Source organism: Rutilus rutilus (assembly GCF_951802725.1).
Source record: "Rutilus rutilus genome assembly, chromosome: 3".
Classification (NCBI taxonomy): Eukaryota; Metazoa; Chordata; class Actinopteri; order Cypriniformes; family Leuciscidae; genus Rutilus; species Rutilus rutilus.
Window position 1 is genome coordinate 17016814 of NC_140211.1, and position 19751 is coordinate 17036564.

The 19751-nt window shown below is 39.6% G+C and overlaps 3 protein-coding genes across 5 annotated transcripts; 2 read left to right on the forward strand and 1 right to left on the reverse strand.

The window, feature by feature from the left end:
* Nucleotides 1-319: 319 nt before the first annotated feature.
* rab39bb (RAB39B, member RAS oncogene family b) lies at nt 320-7194 on the forward strand. Of its 3 annotated transcripts, XR_014626674.1 has the most exons (4): nt 320-553; nt 1570-1796; nt 4529-5032; nt 5450-6458. XR_014626674.1 is itself a non-coding variant. In XM_084403429.1 (3 exons), the coding sequence occupies exons 2-3, from the start codon at nt 1582-1584 to the stop codon at nt 4953-4955; spliced, it is 642 nt and encodes a 213-aa protein (XP_084259555.1). In that variant the 5' UTR covers nt 326-734; nt 1570-1581; the 3' UTR covers nt 4956-7194. The 3 variants fall into 3 exon arrangements, 2 of the variants coding, with proteins under 2 accessions (XP_084259555.1, XP_084259554.1); XM_084403429.1 differs by having other exon boundaries at nt 326-734; nt 4529-7194; XM_084403428.1 differs by having other exon boundaries at nt 329-553; nt 4529-7194.
* On the reverse strand, nt 6509-12395 carry vbp1 (von Hippel-Lindau binding protein 1). The gene is made up of 6 exons (XM_084403431.1): nt 12253-12395; nt 11848-11972; nt 11551-11617; nt 9412-9510; nt 8886-9024; nt 6509-7450 (listed from the first exon to the last, which is right to left on the reverse strand). The coding sequence occupies exons 1-6, from the start codon at nt 12331-12333 to the stop codon at nt 7374-7376; spliced, it is 588 nt and encodes a 195-aa protein (XP_084259557.1). The 5' UTR covers nt 12334-12395; the 3' UTR covers nt 6509-7373.
* Nucleotides 12396-14696: 2301 nt separating this feature from the next.
* On the forward strand, nt 14697-19501 carry syt4 (synaptotagmin IV). The gene is made up of 4 exons (XM_084403417.1): nt 14697-15015; nt 15711-16561; nt 17656-17776; nt 18406-19501. The coding sequence occupies exons 1-4, from the start codon at nt 14982-14984 to the stop codon at nt 18714-18716; spliced, it is 1317 nt and encodes a 438-aa protein (XP_084259543.1). The 5' UTR covers nt 14697-14981; the 3' UTR covers nt 18717-19501.
* The last annotated feature ends 250 nt before the right edge of the window (nt 19502-19751 follow it).

Genomic DNA, 19751 nt, shown 5'->3' on the forward strand with positions numbered 1-19751 from the left:
TTGGGTGTAACGTTACAGTAGTAGGCTACAACGCTATATAAATGCCTCATCCATTCATTCATTCATTTATTCATTCATTCAACCAAACCATACTGATCATCAACATAGGCTATAAAAAACTATGTGTAGCCTATTATTTAGTAGCCTAGTCTATATGATTAATGTTTAAAGAACAGCATTTTAGTTTGATGGTGAATTTCCAAGATGAAAATGGTGTACGAAACAATATAAATATCTGAAAAGAAGGAGGGAATAGGCTAATGTATGGGGTGTATGAAACGCGTTTGTTTTTCGCTGCTATTAGGAGGCTTATGGTACTGGTGCTGATGCGGAATGAGTCAGGCTATATGATGCTCCTGCTGTCGCTTCCATTTCATCAGCACAAAACATCCAAACATTTCTCCATCTTCCAATCGTGGATCAAAACATGACAGGCTTAAATCATCTTTGACTTCCACGCGACTTTGATCCCGGCAGGGACCATATTAACAACACGTCGACTCATATTTAGCAACATCCAAGCAAAATAGACCGCCTACGCGGAGCAGTTAAGGTTTGCACCTGTTTTTTTCTGTAGAGACGAATGTTTTGTTTATTATTCGGTATATTATAGTTTATGTCCGTCATTTCATCCAGCGGTTTCTAAAGAGGCTTCAATCCTTTAACGTTAAAGATAATGGAATCTACCATTTGGTAGCTTTGAAACAACCAAACAAAACAAAACAAACCACAACGTAAGTAAAGAGCGCCGAATAAGGGGTATTTTACACAAAAGCTTCTACACAAAGACAACGCTTGTTAAACAGTTGTCTGTTTTGTAGATTTAGAATTAGAAACATTCGTTATTATGACAAGGCAACGATAGCCAGCTACTAGACTAGCCCAGCCACCAGGCGAGCCTCAGTAGTCTTCAGGCTTCATATTTTGGTCATGGTAACTGTTAGAGTTTGTATTGAGTTTCCTGCATATGACTAAGGACCTATAAACTCAAATTACCAAAAATTACTTCGTAATTAGGTTAAATGTGACACTTAAGATTAATCATTTGTATTATTATGTGTAGCCTATATTCTTCCATTACTGAAAAAGTGCATAACGTTCATCCAAACATAGTATGGACATGGAATTGGCTTTGCCAGTTATCCCACTTTACTTGTATTCATCCTATATTTTACAAAAATGTCACGTTAAGATGAACTTTAGGGATAGGTCAAGTTTAAACCACCGGACGCTTATTTCTGTACGCCTTAAAATCAAAGACTAAAAGGATGATTTTGTGCCTCAACTACCTTTCTGTGCAGAGCAAGGATAGAGTTGACTGAGATGATTGTCATGCCATGATCATGTAATTGCTGTAATATTTATAACTACAACATTCCCAGATGAGGTTATAAATGAATTACAAAAGCTTTAAAGCGAACTTTACTATATTTCCTCCTTTTATGTCAAGCTGATTTGGGTGAATAAAATAAGGAATGTTTCTCTTTCTTTTATATTTTGTCTTTGTCTATGTTTTGGCAGTATCTAATTCACAGTATAATTTCTCTTCTCCACTTTTTGCTTTGACAGACCTGAATAGACATGGAAGCAATTTGGCTTTACCAATTTCGACTGATTGTCATCGGGGACTCCACTGTTGGAAAATCATGTTTAATCAGGCGATTCACAGAAGGCCGGTTTGCGCAGGTGTCGGACCCGACGGTCGGGGTGGATTTTTTCTCCCGCCTGGTGGAGATCGAACCTGGGAAACGCATTAAACTGCAGATTTGGGACACGGCAGGCCAGGAACGCTTCAGGTATTGTAAATCTTTATCTTAGATTATGTTACATGAGACCTTTCTCATGATTCTGCATCTCTGTAAATAATTGCCCAATGTGTATTTATGGTTCATAGGGATGGTTTACCTCAAAAATTTTAACCGTATATACCCCCAGTTACATAAAGATATACAGTATGTCTATATAATATCACTGATTCAGAAAGATTTTTATGCTTTTTTTTTACATATTTAACTTGGTACAGTGTGAAATAGTTGTTTACACAAAAGAAACCTCAACCGTATTAAGTTTCCATTAGATAAATCATCTTATCTGATCAGGAGTCCTTATCCATCCACATGATTGGTGTTTCCATGGTATCCGTGCTGATATATTTCTCCCAGATGACTTGATGACAGACTGATTCACACGTCACTAAAAATATTTTCCGCCTTAGGTGATTCAGAGACACTGTCTATATTTATTTATTAATAAATGCAGCTCAAAGGCCTCTTTACCAACACAGGGTTTTGTAGATCTCCTATAGGAAATAGAAATAATTGATGAATCACTGCCATCTACAATGTCACAAATGTCTTAAAACTTAAAGTGATGTCAGTAACTCCAGAGGTCCCTCAGCATTCTTCACAGCTCAGTGTGTTCCCAGTTGTACTCCTACACAATCTCAGACCTCTTTTACAGTCTTCACTCTGATGCCTTTTTACTTCTCTGCATTCTGTTGCAGTTTTACATTTCCTGTTATACACATAAATACCTTTCTCGGATCTATCTATTTGGCCAATAAACCTCAATCTTAAAGCTTTTTTCTAAACTATAAAACAAGGCTTTTTGAAGCCACCATTTAAAGTCTATTGTTGTGAAATGTGCTTTTCTAGTTAAAATTACAGTTATATGAATTTATTTGAAAATCACATAAAGCAAATAACGGCAGATCTTTTCTTCCATATTGTGATGTACAACCAAGCGAAAGAGATTATCAAAAAGAAAAAAAAAGTAGGACAGGGTCTAGGTTCAATCCAGTGGTTGTTGATTGGATAGAGCCAGATCTGAATGCAAGTCATTTGCAGTCATTTGTAAGAAAGACGTGGAGTTTAAGTGAACTCAGTGTCTGGTCCACTAGAAGATCCTACTATTCAACCTGTGCTTAAGGTCTGTGTGGAGGACGTGAGCCAAGTTTAAAAAAAAACTGAAGACCAGGAAAGCTTCAGGCCCAGATGGTGTTGCACCTGCCTCTTCGCTGGAGCAGTGTGAAGTTCCCTGCTGCTACAAACGCTCCACTATCATTCTGGTCCCCAAAAAAACCCAAATCACTGGACTTAATGACTACAGACCTGACACTCTCACATCTGTGGTCATGAAGTCATATGAGAGACTGGTGTTTGCCTACCTGAAGAACATCACTGGACCCCTGCTTGATCCTCTTCAGTTTACCTACAAATCAAACAAGTCTGTGGATGATGCAGTCAACATGGGACTGCATTATATCCTGCAAAATCTTGACAGACCTGGGACTTATGCAAGGATCTTATTTGTGGACTGCAGTTCGGTCTTCAAAACCATTATCCCTGATCTTCTCACAGCCAAACTGACCTAGCTCTCTGTGCCCACCCCAATCTGTCAGTGGATCACCAGCTTACTGATAGACAGGCAGCAGCAGTAAGACTGGGAAAACTCACATCCAGGACTCTAATCAGCGCTGGTGCTCCTCAGGGTTGCATCCTCTCTCTACTGCTCTTCTCACTGTATACAAATGACTGCACCTCTGAAGACCCCTCAGTCAAGCTCCTGAAGTTTGCAGACGACACCACCGTCATCGGCCTTATCCAGGATGGTGACGAGTCTGCATGCAGACAAGAGGTTGGAGAACAACTGGCTGCCTGGTGCAGTCATAATAACCTTGAGCTGAACACGCTCAAAACAGTGGAGATTATAGTGGACTTCAGGAGGAACACCCAAGCACTCCCCCCACTCACCATCTCGAGCAGCACTGTGGCAGCAGGGGCGTCATTCAGGTTCCTGGGCACCAGAACTGGGACAATCACATTGACTACCAGCAGAGGTTGCTGCCACAGGAGCTGCTGACAGCTATTCATTATTGGTGCCCCTCCTGCCCACCCTCCAGGACCTGTACACTTCCAGAGTGAGAAAAAGAGCAAAGTAAAATCATCACAGATTTCACCGGCTCACCCTGGCCACAACCTGGACGGCGTCTCAGATCATTAGGCACTATAACATCTAGGCACAGGAACAGTTTCTTCCCACAGGCTATTTCCCTCTTGAACAGTTAAATGCCTTCCAAGTGCAATACCCCACTTTTTGCAATATCCTTGTAAATTAATTTAGTCCTATTTATATTCACAATACTGTAAATATGTTCTTCATAATCTATAAATGCGTATTCTGACTAAACCTATCTGTGCCTCTATACTTTTTTATATTTTTTATTGTTAAATGTTTTGCTATAGTTATATGTGTGTACTGGAAGCTTCAATACCAAAGTAAATTCCTTGTGTGTGCAATCACTCTTGGTAATAAAGCTCTTTTTTTGATTTCTGAACATCCAGTTGACATTTTGATAAAAATAATGTATGGATAAATTGTTCATCGATCAGACCAACAACGTGCATTTAGAAAATAGATGGGGTGAATTTACAATGCATACCAAATGTAATGCTACCTTACATTTAAATTGTATATTACCTCAATTCAAATTCAATAACATTATTTCATTCTGTTATGCTTTCTTCAGGTCTATTACCAGAGCGTACTACCGTAACTCTGTGGGAGGTCTGCTGCTCTTCGACATAACCAACCGTCGCTCCTTCCAGAACGTTCACGAGTGGCTAGAGGAAGCACGCAGCCACGTGCAGCCCCACAGCATTGTCTTCCTGCTGGTCGGCCACAAATGTGATCTGGAACCACAGCGTCAGGTGAGCCGGCAAGAGGCCGAGAAGCTAGCGGCTGCGTACGGCATGCGCTATGTGGAAACTTCAGCACGTGACGCCATAAACGTGGAGAGGGCATTTACGGAGCTAACACGGGATATATTCGAGCTGGTAAAGAGTGGGGAGATTACCATCCAGGAAGGCTGGGAGGGAGTGAAGAGCGGGTTCGTACCAAACGTGGTGCATTCGTCAGAAGAAGTGACAAAGGGTGATCGTCGATGTTTCTGTTGAGTCAGCAATCACCACCCTGGTACCTATCAAACCTTTGGGCCCTGGTGGACAAAAGAAACGCTTCCTCCAATCACAGGGTCAGTCTTCAGTTCCCTGATTATGACATCATCATCCCCTTCCTGCCTGCTGAATGCCTAATCGAGTCCCACCATGCCCTACTGCTTCACTTTTCTATACTACTTTGCTCATTTCCCTAATCACACAATCTTGTATATGGCCAAAATGAACTCTGTTGACTGCTGAGAATGTAAGGTTAGGAAATAACCTATCGCAGAACCCATACCGAAAAGGCCAGTCAGAACTATATCTGCACTTTAACTGTATCTGCACATCTGCCATTATTCTATTGAGCCACGAAAGTTAAACTTCCCAAATAAAGATGTTTTAGCTTTGGATATCTCCCGTATCCGGGACTAAGCTCCAGGTATCTTCTACTGGTTTTTATCATGGGAGAGATAAAAGACTAACAGAAGTTTAACTTGCTTACTTCACAGATGAATGCTGGGATACCCATTTCTGGTGACTCAAAGATCTCAGACTTGAAAAATGTGATTGCTGGAGGTGTGATGTGTCCGATTATTGACTTTTAGCAACAGGAAAGACAAAAGGAAGGAGATAAAATGCAATATACTACATGAAGAATTCCAAGACTGAAAAAAACATGACTTAATGTTTCTGAATAATTCCCATATCAACCAAAACTAGATTTTCAATTTAAGTATGTCACTCAGATGGTATGATAGTCCATAATATCACCCAAGAGGTTTGTTTTAATGATCTAATGTGAAGATTCATAAGGGACTACTGAAAGTATATCAATGATCCCCAGATGGATTATTCAATTTGTGCATTATTTTACAATTAATAACATTTCACTTATCACACATTACCACAAGAGGCCTCTGGTGCTCACCAGAATTACAAATTACCTTAATCTGTTGTTAGGTACATCTTTTACACCTTTTATCCCAAAGAGTGTTTCTGATGTTACAGCTTGTGATTGTACTATCTAATGTGAAAAAAGCAAGCTCTTCCTTTAGGTTTCCACACTGCCCAGTGAGGGCCTTTGTACACGTTCATATATTCTGTATCCATAGAGCTTGCATTGCCATGTATTTAACCATTACTTTATTCATCTATAGCATCTTTACTTTTTGAAATGACTTGCTCTTCACTTTCACTCTCATCCCTAACAAAATAAACCCATAGCCGCTTTCTCAAATCTGATTGGAGATGATGTGTCAATACTGTAAATAACTGCACAATTGGCTGAGTAGTTAATCTGTCACATTATTGGATAAAATGAAGCCATTTCTAAACATGGCTGAAACAGGGTCTCAGGGAAGGACCAAAAGATTTTGAATTTTGTTGACCACTCGCTCGCTCTTTAAACTTTTTTTGATGCTGATGTGGATTTGCAAGGACTGGCTGTACAAACACTACTGACTCTGTACCTCTTTATCAAGGGAACTTGAAATGTACTACAGATTAAAGTAACATGTTAAATATGTTCTTGTTGTATATTATACAATATATCTACATTCCACCCACTATTTAGGGGTCATTTACAGTTTAATGAGGATATTATCAGTTTAATAGTTGTGCTGCTCCAAAAGAATGTAATTGAAAGGCAATGGAAGTTTAACACAAAATTAGCAGTTTCAGTAATGCACAAGTGCTTGCCAAAGATTGAAAGAAAGGGAAAGAATTGCAGGCACATATTTAATTAGTTGCACTCAAAGCTTATTCATCTCGTTCACTGCCAGAACCTCAATCAGACGAGGAATTATAAAAAGCTACGCAGATTAAAAACACAGACCAGCTCATCGATTTTGTGCCTTCTCAAAACGCTTCATTATTAGTTCCTTGTTCAGTGTTTAATGGCTACAATGTGACAAATGAGCACAGATGAAGGACAAGAGATGAAAAATAGACATCGGAGGAGGAAAAGGGAAGTGGAGAAGGAAGGAGGCTATTGAATGAAACAAGATGTCCCCCTGATATTCTGCATGCTGCATTTTGACAATGATCTCACCAAGACATGGCAAGAAAAATTCCAGAGAAAGAAATAGGACCATAGGAGTTCAGCTTTACAGTTTAGCTTTAACACAACTGAAATTGCCAATGTTTACCAAACATCAAATGAAAGGAAAAAGGGCACAGAGGAAGACAAATGTGTAGACCCTATGGAGAGAAGCCCCATCTGAAAAAGCTAATAATTCATCATAAAAAAACAAAACAAACAAAAAAAAAACTACAGTTATTATTTTCTTTGATGTTTTTCACCTTTTTACTTGAAAAAATACTTTAAAAAGTAATAAATCAATAGATAACAGTTGGTGCAAACAGACAGATGTTGGTGAATTTTTTGATGGGGAAGGAATTCGAGTGCGGTGGGACCAAACTAGGCCTCCTTTTCTAGGACTGCTCAGCAGATTTGAGGAGGTTGTCTTTGCTCCTTCTCTTGACATCCCAATTGTAAACACGTGCCATATCTGTGAGTAGTGGTTAAGGTGTATCTGAAAACTCGGGAAAAAGTTATTTCTGCTTTTTTCCTTACTCCACAACCAGGAGGAACATGTTCCACTATTTTTCCATCCAAAGTTGCGAATTTAACTTGTGCGCAAAATTGAAATATTGCATAAAACATTTGTGAATAATGGACCGTTTCCATCATGTGTTCAAGAGAACAAAATCATCACTTCAGGGGAAATTGGAGCAAAATATCTGTAATAAAAATAGATGTTGCATCTAAGAGTGAGCAGACGAAACGCAATAAACGTTGTCATGTTATCTTGCGTTCGGATGCCTGGTGTTTGGGAATATGATCATTTGAGACGCTTCTGAGAGGGAATTAAACCAAATAATGTTGATGACAGCCTTCGGCTCAGGCATTTCAGAATGATCAAACCAACGTTTGAGATTCTGTGCAATGAAACTGGTCCACTGGTTAGCCCAGGTATCCAATCACATCCTCTGTTGAGGCAAAGTAATTTGAGTTTTTTGCTATGCATCGAGGGATTTATTCAGTAAATTTGTTTTCGTTGTAGTTTATGTGCATGTCTTATCAGATAAAAAAAAAATTTTATCAGCCTCAATTAAGTGCATAAGTTTTGTATGCACATTTTTAGATCTTGCCAAAAAAATAGGTGGCTGGAAACATAGCTCATCTCTCTCACAAATGGGCTGCATTTCCACTGATTTGAGAGCCCGATAATGTAATTGACATGACTGTCAAGTCATACTCATCATAGCTTTGAGAACATTTTACCAACTAAAGTCATTAATTCAGAATCTTTATGCAATCACAAGCTGGCTTTTGAGGTAACAGTCAGAATGTATAAAACAAAATTCATTCAACCATGTCACACACACGATATTTATAAAAAATAAAAATTATATATAAATGTTTTTGGTGGAAATGTGTAGAATGGACCAGGTTGGGCGCAAACCAGGCGCAGATGTGGACTATGAGAACACAGCTACATCTCATTAATTTTAACCTCAAGGCTAAATCTGAACAAGATTTACTATTACTTAATCAATAACAAGAAACAAAGGGCAATGTCTCAATGCTCTCCATATTAAATAGTGATAATCTAAATACTGAACAGATTCATCTCTTTCGGATACATGCATATTTTTTTTAAGAAACTGACCTTTTTAATCAGCAGGGAATGCATTATTTATAGACATAATGTTAGAAAAATATCTAGGCTATTTCACCTAAATGTAGTTCTTTTGACATTTCTATTCATCAAAGAATCCTGAATCATGGTTTCCACAAAACAATATTAAGCAGTGACTGTTTTCACTGTGATGATAATAAAAATAAATACTTTGAGCAAAGGACTAATCAAACACAATGAGCACTATGGAAAATTATTAAATCAAACCTGATTCTCTATATTTGCCATAGTTTAAGGATACTGACTTCAGTGGTTGTGAACTGGTCTCTGAGGAAGTCCAGGTCCTCTTCCAGAGAGTCCAAATTACGGGAAGCTGTACCCAGGTTTTTTTCCAACAGCGCCTGAGCCTCATCAATATCATACTCCAACATGACATTAGCCTAATGAACCAAAACAATACCCATAAGCAAGTTTTCATAATAACAATTAAAGACATGTTTCTGGACATTATCAACATGAAAGTTTTTCAAACCCAAAAAGTTACTTGAGTTTTTGTCTTTTAGCAGAAATATTTTATTACATTTCACATGTTCAAATATAGGCAGTAATTATCAATGTCGTCAAAACAGGAATATTAAAGTCAACGTGATATGGTGTTCACAACTCATTTTACTTCTATTAAGTGATGCAGCCAATGACACAAATTAAAACAGTGATTGATTTTATCAGTCAGGAAATGATTGGACATGAAAAGTAATCTCTATATGACAGATGGTTAATAAAAAAAGTAAATTGGATCAATTTTTGATACAGCAATCAACACTTACCCCAAGCCACAAACACACTTTATCTGTGGGTGGGACAGAGGCCTTGCAATAGACGTTATCAGCCAACAGAAAATGTGTCTCCATGGGATCTGTAGTGTCCTGTGATTGGACATACATAATTCAGAACAGAAAAACAAACAAAACGAAGAGACACAGTGCAAGAGTGATTGAAAATGACAATGAACAAAACACTTGCAGCATCCCATTAAGCATACTATCCATCCTAAGTAGTAATTAGAATTAGTGTCCCTAATTATAGTATGTGGAAATGAGTGTCCAAAAAGTACACGGATAGTCTACTATATCCAGTGAGTGCAGATTCGAATTTCAGATCCATGAACACTCTAATATTAACCACAACCTATTGCACTGTGGAGGAGCATTAAAAACCTACAAACATGGAAGACATGCAAGACTGATGTTAAGTAGAGAGGTTTAGATAAAAGGGTTTGAGTCATTCATTTCTAACCTGCAACAACATTGTTAAATTTGCATGCAGGACCCATGACTGGCAGATCAATGTGCTACTTCTTTTCTCTCCAATACGGTAAGAAGAATTGTTGAGTAGCATAAATTCAATTAACTGAAAAGTGGAATGTGCGTACGAGGATGTTAAAATCACAATACAACAAAAGTAGCAACAGATCACAATAAGATCTATAACATGCACTCAGCAAAAAATAAAGGGTGAACTTTCATTTTAAGCAGACCTTAACTGTGATAAGATAATTGACCCTTCGCTAAGCCACGCCCGAAAACCGCCACTGGCCAATCGTGGCTTAGCAACCGTAACTAGGCGCGGGAGGTCTGGCAAGCTTTCGAGCGAGGGAAACATGCCGAAGCGTTGTGCGTATGGATTGTGCGAATCTGATACCCGGTATCCTAAAAGTTTGGACGGGGTGGTGGATTTTGTTCCCTTCCCGAAACCTAAAACCCAAGGGGAGAAATGCCGGGCGTCATCTTCATTTATATAGCGCTTTTAACAATGCATATTGTTCCAAAGCAGCTTTACATTGATAATAGGACATTAAAAGAAAAGTGTTTTGGCTTTATAGCTCTAGAATAAAGTTATTGTCCAGCTCATGGATCAAGCAGTGTGATTAAAGGCAAGACGGAGGCTCACTGACATAACGCTACTTAAAAATATATTTCAGCATTTTGTTAATCGACCGCTAAACTAGTACCCCAATCCGATCGCAACTCTCCCGGTGTTAGTTCTAGTATAAGTAAAAGGTAGTTAGTAAAAGGAGGGAACATCAGTGGGCTTGCTGGAGATCTCCAAGGAAAAGGTTGGTATGCAAACTTAATCAGTTCATAACAGTAACGTTAGTCACTTATGTGACCCACGACGTGTGAGCAGTAGCCTGGCGCACTAAAAATATAAGCGGGAGAATGTTATCATTGCAAAGTGGTCAGGCTAATGTCTTGTGTTTATTCCACAATACTTATGGATAAGCTGTTTGATTTATAAATATTAGATGTTCAAATTTCACTCACCCTGCTGTGCATGCACATAGCTGTTCCTCAATTTGTGTGTTTCCCATTTGAATGGTCAGCGTATGAGGCGGCTGCTGCTTGCGCTGGGACCTAACGATCTAGGCTTTAGCTTCAATTTTGATGAAATTATTCTCTAATCGTTTGCATATTATGTCGTGGATATATCCCTCGAATGCATACTGCAGTCCCTTTTGTTTTGCTCTCTCAGATTTTCACCTGTTCGCCAAAAATGACTAATTATCTCCTTGGGAATGTCTGAAACCGGTGCATACATACTGTAATAGACGTGCCAGGCGCAAAAGCTTGACAGGCGTAGCAACAGTAACTAAGGAGGGCGGGGCTTAGCGAAGGGTCAATTGACAGGCCAGTTTACGGTGACAGGATGCACTATGTAACAGCGCAACCCATTAAAAACGCAATTATGACTTAGTAGTATGTTCCTAAACTTGCCTACTCTTCTGCTACACACTCTTTTCTAAACAAAAAGAGTACTCACTTTTAGGGCATAGTACAAGTAAAAGAATTGGGATGGGGCAACATTTAGAAGCAATATTTTTAGGAATTAGAAAGCGGATCTTTGATTTGCGTCACATATATGGAGATACAGGAGTTAAAGCTGATCTTAAGGAGTGATGGGCTTACCTTCTTTTTCTGCATGTGCCGTAGAATTTCTAACGTCTGTTTGATTTGTGGAATCTGGCTTTTCAACCTAAGAAAGACCAAAAACAGGTCAGCTTCTAGTAAATTCAGCAACAATATTTTTCCTTACTCTGTGTGATAAGTTAGATTCATTAAACGCAGTAGTAACCCTAACCCTTTAAAGGACAATAGTAGTCTACAACAATGCAAGGAACCCAATACAGACGCAGAGCATCCTTTAGAATTGACACAGAAACTAAACATCACTGTACAACGTACTAAAACGAATCATAGACAAACCTGAGTTTCTTCTGAGACAGATTGAGCTCCATATATTTATATTTCTGATATTGTTCATCCAGCTTCCTCAGCACGGCGTCTGCTGTGTCATTGCCTGGCTGCTTCATGAAGGCATCCACATCTTCCTACAGAACCACAGTAATAGTTAGCATCTTATGTGCTTCATTAATAAATTTATCCTATCAAGTATTTAAATACTGGTTAATCATGTTTTATGTGTCACTCAAAGCTCACTACTCCTTCAAGACATAAGCAAGCAATGCCTGCAGCCTTATAAGGAGAAGAGCAGGGCGCTTTCTACCTAAGAAAGCCGTTTAAAAAACCAACACAACAACACAGAGATTTCACGGGAAACTATCGACAATACGGACATGAAAATCAACTATATGTCATATTCCCACTGACCACAAATATTGCTTCGGGGATTCCGAGGTGTTTTTTCTTATTTGCAGCTCCTGCATTGCCACTCTCTATGGTCGTCGCCATTTTGGAGAGACTTGCGGCTCTTCCTCTTGACGCACGCGCCCGTTGCTCTTACGCACGCACGAGCGCTGCCTGCATAATAAAAGTTGAAGGAATCTGCCTCTAAACCGTGATGTATTTTAAGGGTCAACCTATGTTTTTTGTTTTGTTTTGTTTTTCATATTCTCATTAATCGTGCTTCGAAATGTTCCTGATGTTCAAATTCAGTACTTTATTCAAATTTAGTGAGCGTTTTGTACGCTTCGTCACTTAACAAATCAGCCTGCAGATGTCAGTGTTGCCCAAACGACCCCGAGAAAGAGCACGAGGCGGTGGCCGTGACGTATGCAGTGGGTGGTAGACCAGAAGTTTGATCTAATACATTTGGTCTGACATTTTTTTTTTAAATCGATAAATACAATAACCATTTATCTTCAATTTGATTTTCAATGATATTGAGTCAGGTCTCTGTTCTGCATATTAAAACAATAGGCTATACAAGAGGTGCAGACAGACACGTGTTTTGTTACTGCCACCTTCAGCACAGGCCTTCACTGTGTGCATTGCAAGTGAAAGTGAGTAAGTGAGTCTGCGCACGAGCCAGTGTGTGTGTGTACTAGAATAGGGCTGAACTCGGAACCGCATACTAACAGCATACTACTCTTACTATTTCTGCCATAGAAAGATGTGAAAAAAGTTGCACGAGTCGGAGTATGCAGTTGGGAAATCAGTATTGTTTAGTGTAAAACATAACATTATACATGCACTTTCGATCAAATGCAAATATTATGATACAATTATGCATATAAATTATCAACTAAATATTTTATAAAGCTCACAGACGTTTAAATTATTTTCATCACGTCCTCGTAGAGCTCGTAATTACAGCTCGTAAAATTGGGAATTTTCTGAGAGCTCATACTTGTACCACGTAACCACTGTTCCACCTGAACGCTGCAGATTAATTTCAGTCCCTGGTCCGTGGACGTGTGAACAGCTAGCCTTGTTTGTGTTTGATAGACTCGCCTTCCTTCTGTGATTGCTTGAAATGACTTTACCTTCATGCCTAGCTGTCATTGAAAAGACTTACAGTTGTATCCCTATGCTTGAATAAACTCCCGCAGTTGGGTTCATCACCCTATCTCTGACGTCGTGGTGAATCGTGACAATCACATTCGCCAGAAAAGATAAAAATGTCCAATTTGCCGTCACAGTCGTTGTATTAGAAACGTGTATTAGAAATTAGAATTCGTGTTTTTACTGACTGACAACAAGGTAGCCTAATATAACACAATATATAGCGTTATAAATGTGTATTAAATGTTTTATTTTATTTTTATTAAGTATGAAAAACTTTAGATTTGCAATGTTGATGACTGTGGAAACGTGTCATCACAGTCTGTGAAAAGGGAGGCTCTGTTTACGAGTGAATGTTTACTGTTACAGCTGAAAATCACATTATTTCAATGTGGCTGTTGCTAAAATCAGTGTCCATCTACATTCAAGAGCCCATTTACAAGATGGAGTTTATATGGCTTCATTTAAACCAGTGGCTCTCTAACTTTTTGACTCATATTGTCAATTCAGAGGCCCCTTCATGCCTAGGCAAGAGAGAATACTTCCTTGGATCTGCTGTAATGATGAAAAATATTGTTCTTTTTTATTCCTTTATTTGGTGAATATAAACTAGGAATGTCAGTAGATGAAAATAATTAACCATGCACTAAACCACAAATAATTGTATGATTCCAGATGTTTTAAGAATATATGATCTTCAATAAAAGTTGAGGAGACAAGATACACAAAATAAGAAATATGATGTCAGTTTACATTTTGAATCATTTTAACTTAGGTAGATTATTTAATATAGCCTGCTATTTATTTGGAGTCACCACCACAAATGCTGAAAAAGGTGAGGGCTCTTTCTATTTTAGATGATTACTGCAGTATTGATTATGGACTCTTCTATGGAAAACTTCAAACTGATTAAGAAAGATGTGAAGGTGACACCATCAAGCAGATTTTAATTGATGAGCATCTTAATTGATTAAACAGATATTAAATGAGGACTGAAAGATGTAGATGACAGGGACGTTACCATTTCCAAACGAAGAGCTAAATTAGGGCCTAAAAGACGTAAGACCATACATTGCTGGCAAAAGAACACAATAAAAACAGGTCCACTCCCAGTTTTTTTTTATGTGTGTATTTACGTTAATAGACCCACTGCAAAGACCATTTCACCTGGAACTTCTACAGACACGTTTGCTAACACACAAGCCGTAAACTCTTGGCAATCAAAATGATTAACAGGCCTGATCAGTGCGCAGGGCAGTGATTTCAGATGCTGTGTTCGTCAGAACTGCGTCAGAAGCGATGAACTCACTAGAGGAGAGAAGGATTGGGGAGGCGACGCTTTTCAGGCACACTCATAGCGCAGCGAGTATCAGCACTGGGCGGGTGTGAAGAAACCTCTGGGAAAGGAGGAAAATCTTGCTAGTTCTGTTTTGTATAACAACAATAAACAGGCGTACATTTTTAATCTACTACAACCAATAAATTATTCAGTCTTGTGTCTCTCTCCGCCTAAAGTGAAAGACGGGCGAGTGTAACGTGCGGTGAAGAATCGTGGAAGCATCTTTTCAGGACCTTGGACAGAGCGCGCGCATATAATGGCTCCAGTGACGACAGAAGAAGAACATTTCGGTAAGTAAATGGTTGTTATTTATCATAGTCGGTGAACAAATCTTATTTGTGCATGGCTAAAGATCTGTTATTACATTTTTTGAAAACGTAATGTGGCTCAGTAATGATTTCTCTGATGCGCGGGCACAGACATAAATAGGCGCGTGCTCTATTAGTAGCCTATGACATCACTGGTGTATGAAAATGTTTGAAACGCGTTGAGATCCTTGTCAGCAGCTTTTAAAAATTACTTAATAATCACAGAAAGGTACATGATTTGTTTTCTGAGAGAAAGACAAAATAAGGCTGACAGAGCACCTTAGCTAATTCAACACAGAGGTGCTGCACCCACCTTGAAAACGGAAATTTCCATTTTCCCAGACACTACTAACTGCACTACCACATGATTGTGAGTTCTCAGGCTTTCATAGCCAAATCGATATTTGCAGTCCAAATAGTATGATTTTATATTTTAGAAGTGGCATTATTTTTCTTTTGCATTGTTTTGCTGTTAACATCAGCACAACTGTTAACATCAACACATGTCAGTGTCTGTGTTGCCTATGATGCAAATACATTTATATAATCTCCGTATTCCTTTCCTGGTTGAAGGTGTTTTAATATTTCTTGGCAACAATAAGACTACATATATCTATAAAAAATCTAAATATATATTATTGTTTTTTCTCCCCCTCATTTTCCTGTTTCATACATAGCGGAGGTTCCTGTGAGTGTGGCAGTTGTGAGTGTGTTTGGCCTGGTCTTCAGCGTCTCCATCTTTGCATGGATTTGCTGTCAGCGCAAAACCAACAAGACCAATACCAAGACCCCACCCTATAAGTTTGTCCACATGCTGAAGGGGGTTGACATCTATCCTGAGAGTCTGAATGGAAAGAAGAAGTTTGGAGGAGAAAAGACACCCGAAGCCCATGGAAAACAGACCCTCAGTCCCAATGGTGGGCGGCCAGAGCTCCATCTGGACCTGGAGAATCGAGATCTTAATGGAAACTTTACCTCCAAGCCACCAACCCTCCAACTGAAAGTGCGCAGTTCCCCGGACCTGGACATCCCGCCTCTTGGGCTGTGTGGTAATCAGGATGCTGGTACTCCAGAAAGCATCCTATCCAGTCAGACACCAACACCGGCCGTGGAAAAATCTCAGGACAAAGATGGTGGCCTGGGGACTCTCTTCTTTTCAGTTGAGTACAACTTTGACAAGAAGGCTTTCATGGTTCACATCAAGGAAGCACATGGATTGTCCCCCACGGATGAACAGTCGTTGACCTCTGACCCATATATTAAGCTGACCTTGCTGCCTGAGAAGAAGCACAAGGTGAAGACACGTGTACTCAGGAAGACTCTGGACCCGGCCTTCGACGAGACCTTCAGCTTCTACGGAATCCCATATGCACGAGTTTCCCAGCTGGCTTTGCACTTTATGGTGCTGAGTTTCGACCGCTTTTCACGTGATGAGGTGATCGGAGAGACCCTCGTTCCTCTGGCTGACATCGACTTGTCTGAAGGGCGGGTCCTCATGAGCCGGGACATTATTAAAAGGAATGTCAGGGTAAGAACAGCTTTAATTATAGTTTCCTGTATTTCTCTGTTACAACCTATATATAATTTTATACTGTTATTATTTGATATATTCATTTTAATGATTGTATGTTTGTATATAGATTTATAAGTTTAAGTTAATGTCTATTTATATTTTTTTAATTTATATGTTTTTACATGCTCTTATAGATTGCACAGCTAATTTTAATATGAAAGCACATACATGTACTGTACCTTTGGAAGAGGACAGAGATTTTGGTTATTTTTTAAGGTCTTAACATACCAGTCCCAGCTCATGTGACAACTGAGACAATAGTTTGGTCTTATTTAATGTGGGCAGTCAATGACACACCCAAGCCTGGAAAGAGAAAACAACTAATGGTGTCTGGTTTTCCATTGGGGTCAATAATGAGTCCTTGCCATCCATCTTAAGGCCCACAGGTTGTTAATTTTTAATTGACCCTCTAATGGACCACTCACAGCAATTTTTTTTCTGCCTTTACAGACTTACTTAGTATTCAGGCTCATAATAACTGTACTAACATGTTAACAAAGAGTCTACATCAATTTTCTTGTCACATTTAATGCACTTCTTCATGCACAAACGACTTTAAAAGTATGTGGAAGGCTACTAATTTAAAAGATTGTGAACAGGGCAGAAGTCATCATCTTTGACAGTCTTGTTTTGGCAACACAATTGTACTGTTATGCACATAAGAATTCGCCCCATTTGAGCTGAAAGGAAGACTATTATGTTTCACTGGTGACTTTGACTGCATATAGTTAAACACACATAATGATGCTTCATCGGTTGAGAGACATTGGAAGTCATCGCCGTGGCAGCAGCAGAACCCTGCTGAAGTGTTGCCAGGGCAACATGCTGCCATGTTCACACATAATTGGAGTCATACATTGGTGTTGTGCCAAGGGAATGATTCGCAGTCAGTTTCTCGTAACAATAAGGCGCTGTTTAGAAGTTGCCCGCTCTAACCTGCCTAGGGTTAGTTGTCCAGACATGACATTATAAAATAAACCATTTTGGGTTTTTGATGCTGATTGTGTCCAAACCAGAAAAAAAACTGTAGACTTTTTCTTTATCTGTAGAGGAGTGCTGGTCGAGGAGAGCTTCTTCTGTCCCTGTGTTATCAGTCTACCACCAGTACTCTGACTGTGGTGGTCCTGAAAGCCCGTCACCTGCCCAAGGCTGACTCCAGCGGACCCTCAGGTGAGGTCAGAGTGTGTGGGGCAGATAGTAGTAGTCATTAGCAGAAGCATCATGCTTAATATAGTGCATTTTAGGTCTATTATATGGTCTATTTTATATATGGGATGGATGGATGAATGGATGAATGGATGGACGGACGGACAGATGACAATGGATGGATAGATAGATAGATAGATAGACAGACAGACAGACAGATGGACAGATGATGGATGGATGGATGGATGGATGGATGGATGGGTGGACGGACGGACGGACAGACGGACAGATGACGGATGGATGGATGGATAAATAGATAGATAGATAGATAGACAGACAGACAGATGGACAGATGGATGGACAGATAATGGATGGATGGATGGGTGGACAGACAAATGACGGATGGATGGATAGATAGATAGATATGGATAGATATGGGATGGATGGATGGATGGATGGATGGGTGGATGGATGGATTTCAGTTTAATTGGAGTTATAATAACCCTGATTAGTACATCAATGTGTCGGACACTAATGAAACCATACAGCAGAGATGTGATCTCCCAGTGCACAATGTATCATTTCCTGCACATCGACTAAAGTATTGATTTCTGTCTCACTCTGTTTATTTCTTTTTCTCCCATCTTTTTTAGACCCTTACGTGAAGGTGAACTTGTTCCAGGGGAAGAAGCGAGTGTGTAAGAAGAAGACGCACGTGAAAAAGTGTGCCCCCAACCCCGTCTTCAACGAGCTCTTCGTTTTCGACCTGCCCTCGGAAGACGGCCTGCGAGACACCAGCGTGGAGCTCCTCCTGCTGGACTCCGACAGAACGTCCCGCACACCTGTCATCGGCCGGCTCCTCCTCGGCACCTCGTCCCCCGGCACCGCCGGCGAGCACTGGCGCGAGATCTGCGACCACCCGCGCCGACAGATCGCTAAGTGGCACGCGCTGTCCGAAGACTAGCTCTGCTGGTCGCCATGCTGACAGATGCCCAGGAACTGTCATTGGAATTCATGGTTGAGTGGGCAGGATTTGAACTGTGGACTTGTCGCGAGTAATATCTGTCAATCAACTGATCTCAGTCATACAAGTCATATCATTGGGGTGGGGCTTCTTCTAAAGGGGGAGGCGCCAGCTGAACCCGGCCAATTATTGATTCCAAAGACTGTCTCAGATGACCAATGGCGCTTTTTCTTCATGCTTCATTCGAAACCTGATCGATCACCACCTTGTGCAGTACGAAATGTCATGTTGCTATTGCTGTTCTTCTCTACTCACTGTTAATAATACTCCATCATGCGATACAATTAAGATAATCCTGGTAATGTGATGATGTAAATTAACTGAATGATCTGTTTATTTTTTAAAAGATGCTTCTATCTTTTGTTTATTCTGATGTTGAAACTCATTTAATCTCTTCCTTTTATACTTGATTTCTCGACTTTGGTTTGTTTTTGCATTTTTTGCAAGTTAACACGGTGTGGAAGCAGCCTAAATTAGGCACAAACAAGCAGAGACTGATGTGTTAAAGCAGGACGACTGCACGAACTGAACAGGACCGCATGCAGTGTGCGTGTACGTGTGAATGTGAGCGTGTGTGCGTGTATCTGTGTGTTCTGTATATAAATGTGTATGTGTGTGTTAGTTCAGTTCCAGTGGAGTGTGCGACAGAGTATTGTTCTCTTCACTGTGAGCACAACGGTGGAAGTGATGTATATGTGTATTACTATAAAACATCAAGTTCTGAGAAAGAAATATTGTATGTCTCCTGTGTCATTTAGTTCATCTAAATTTATTCCATCTGATCATTTTAATGTTATTTACTGTGATGACTAAGTCTGAGTCAGTGGTTTTGCGTCACAGTCAAATCAATAATAGTAATTAACATTAGAGAGATGATGTAATGTGAAAAAATGAATCACTTTATTTAGCAAGGATGGATTAAATTGACAGTAAAGACAATTAGAATGTTACAAAACATATATATCAAATTATATA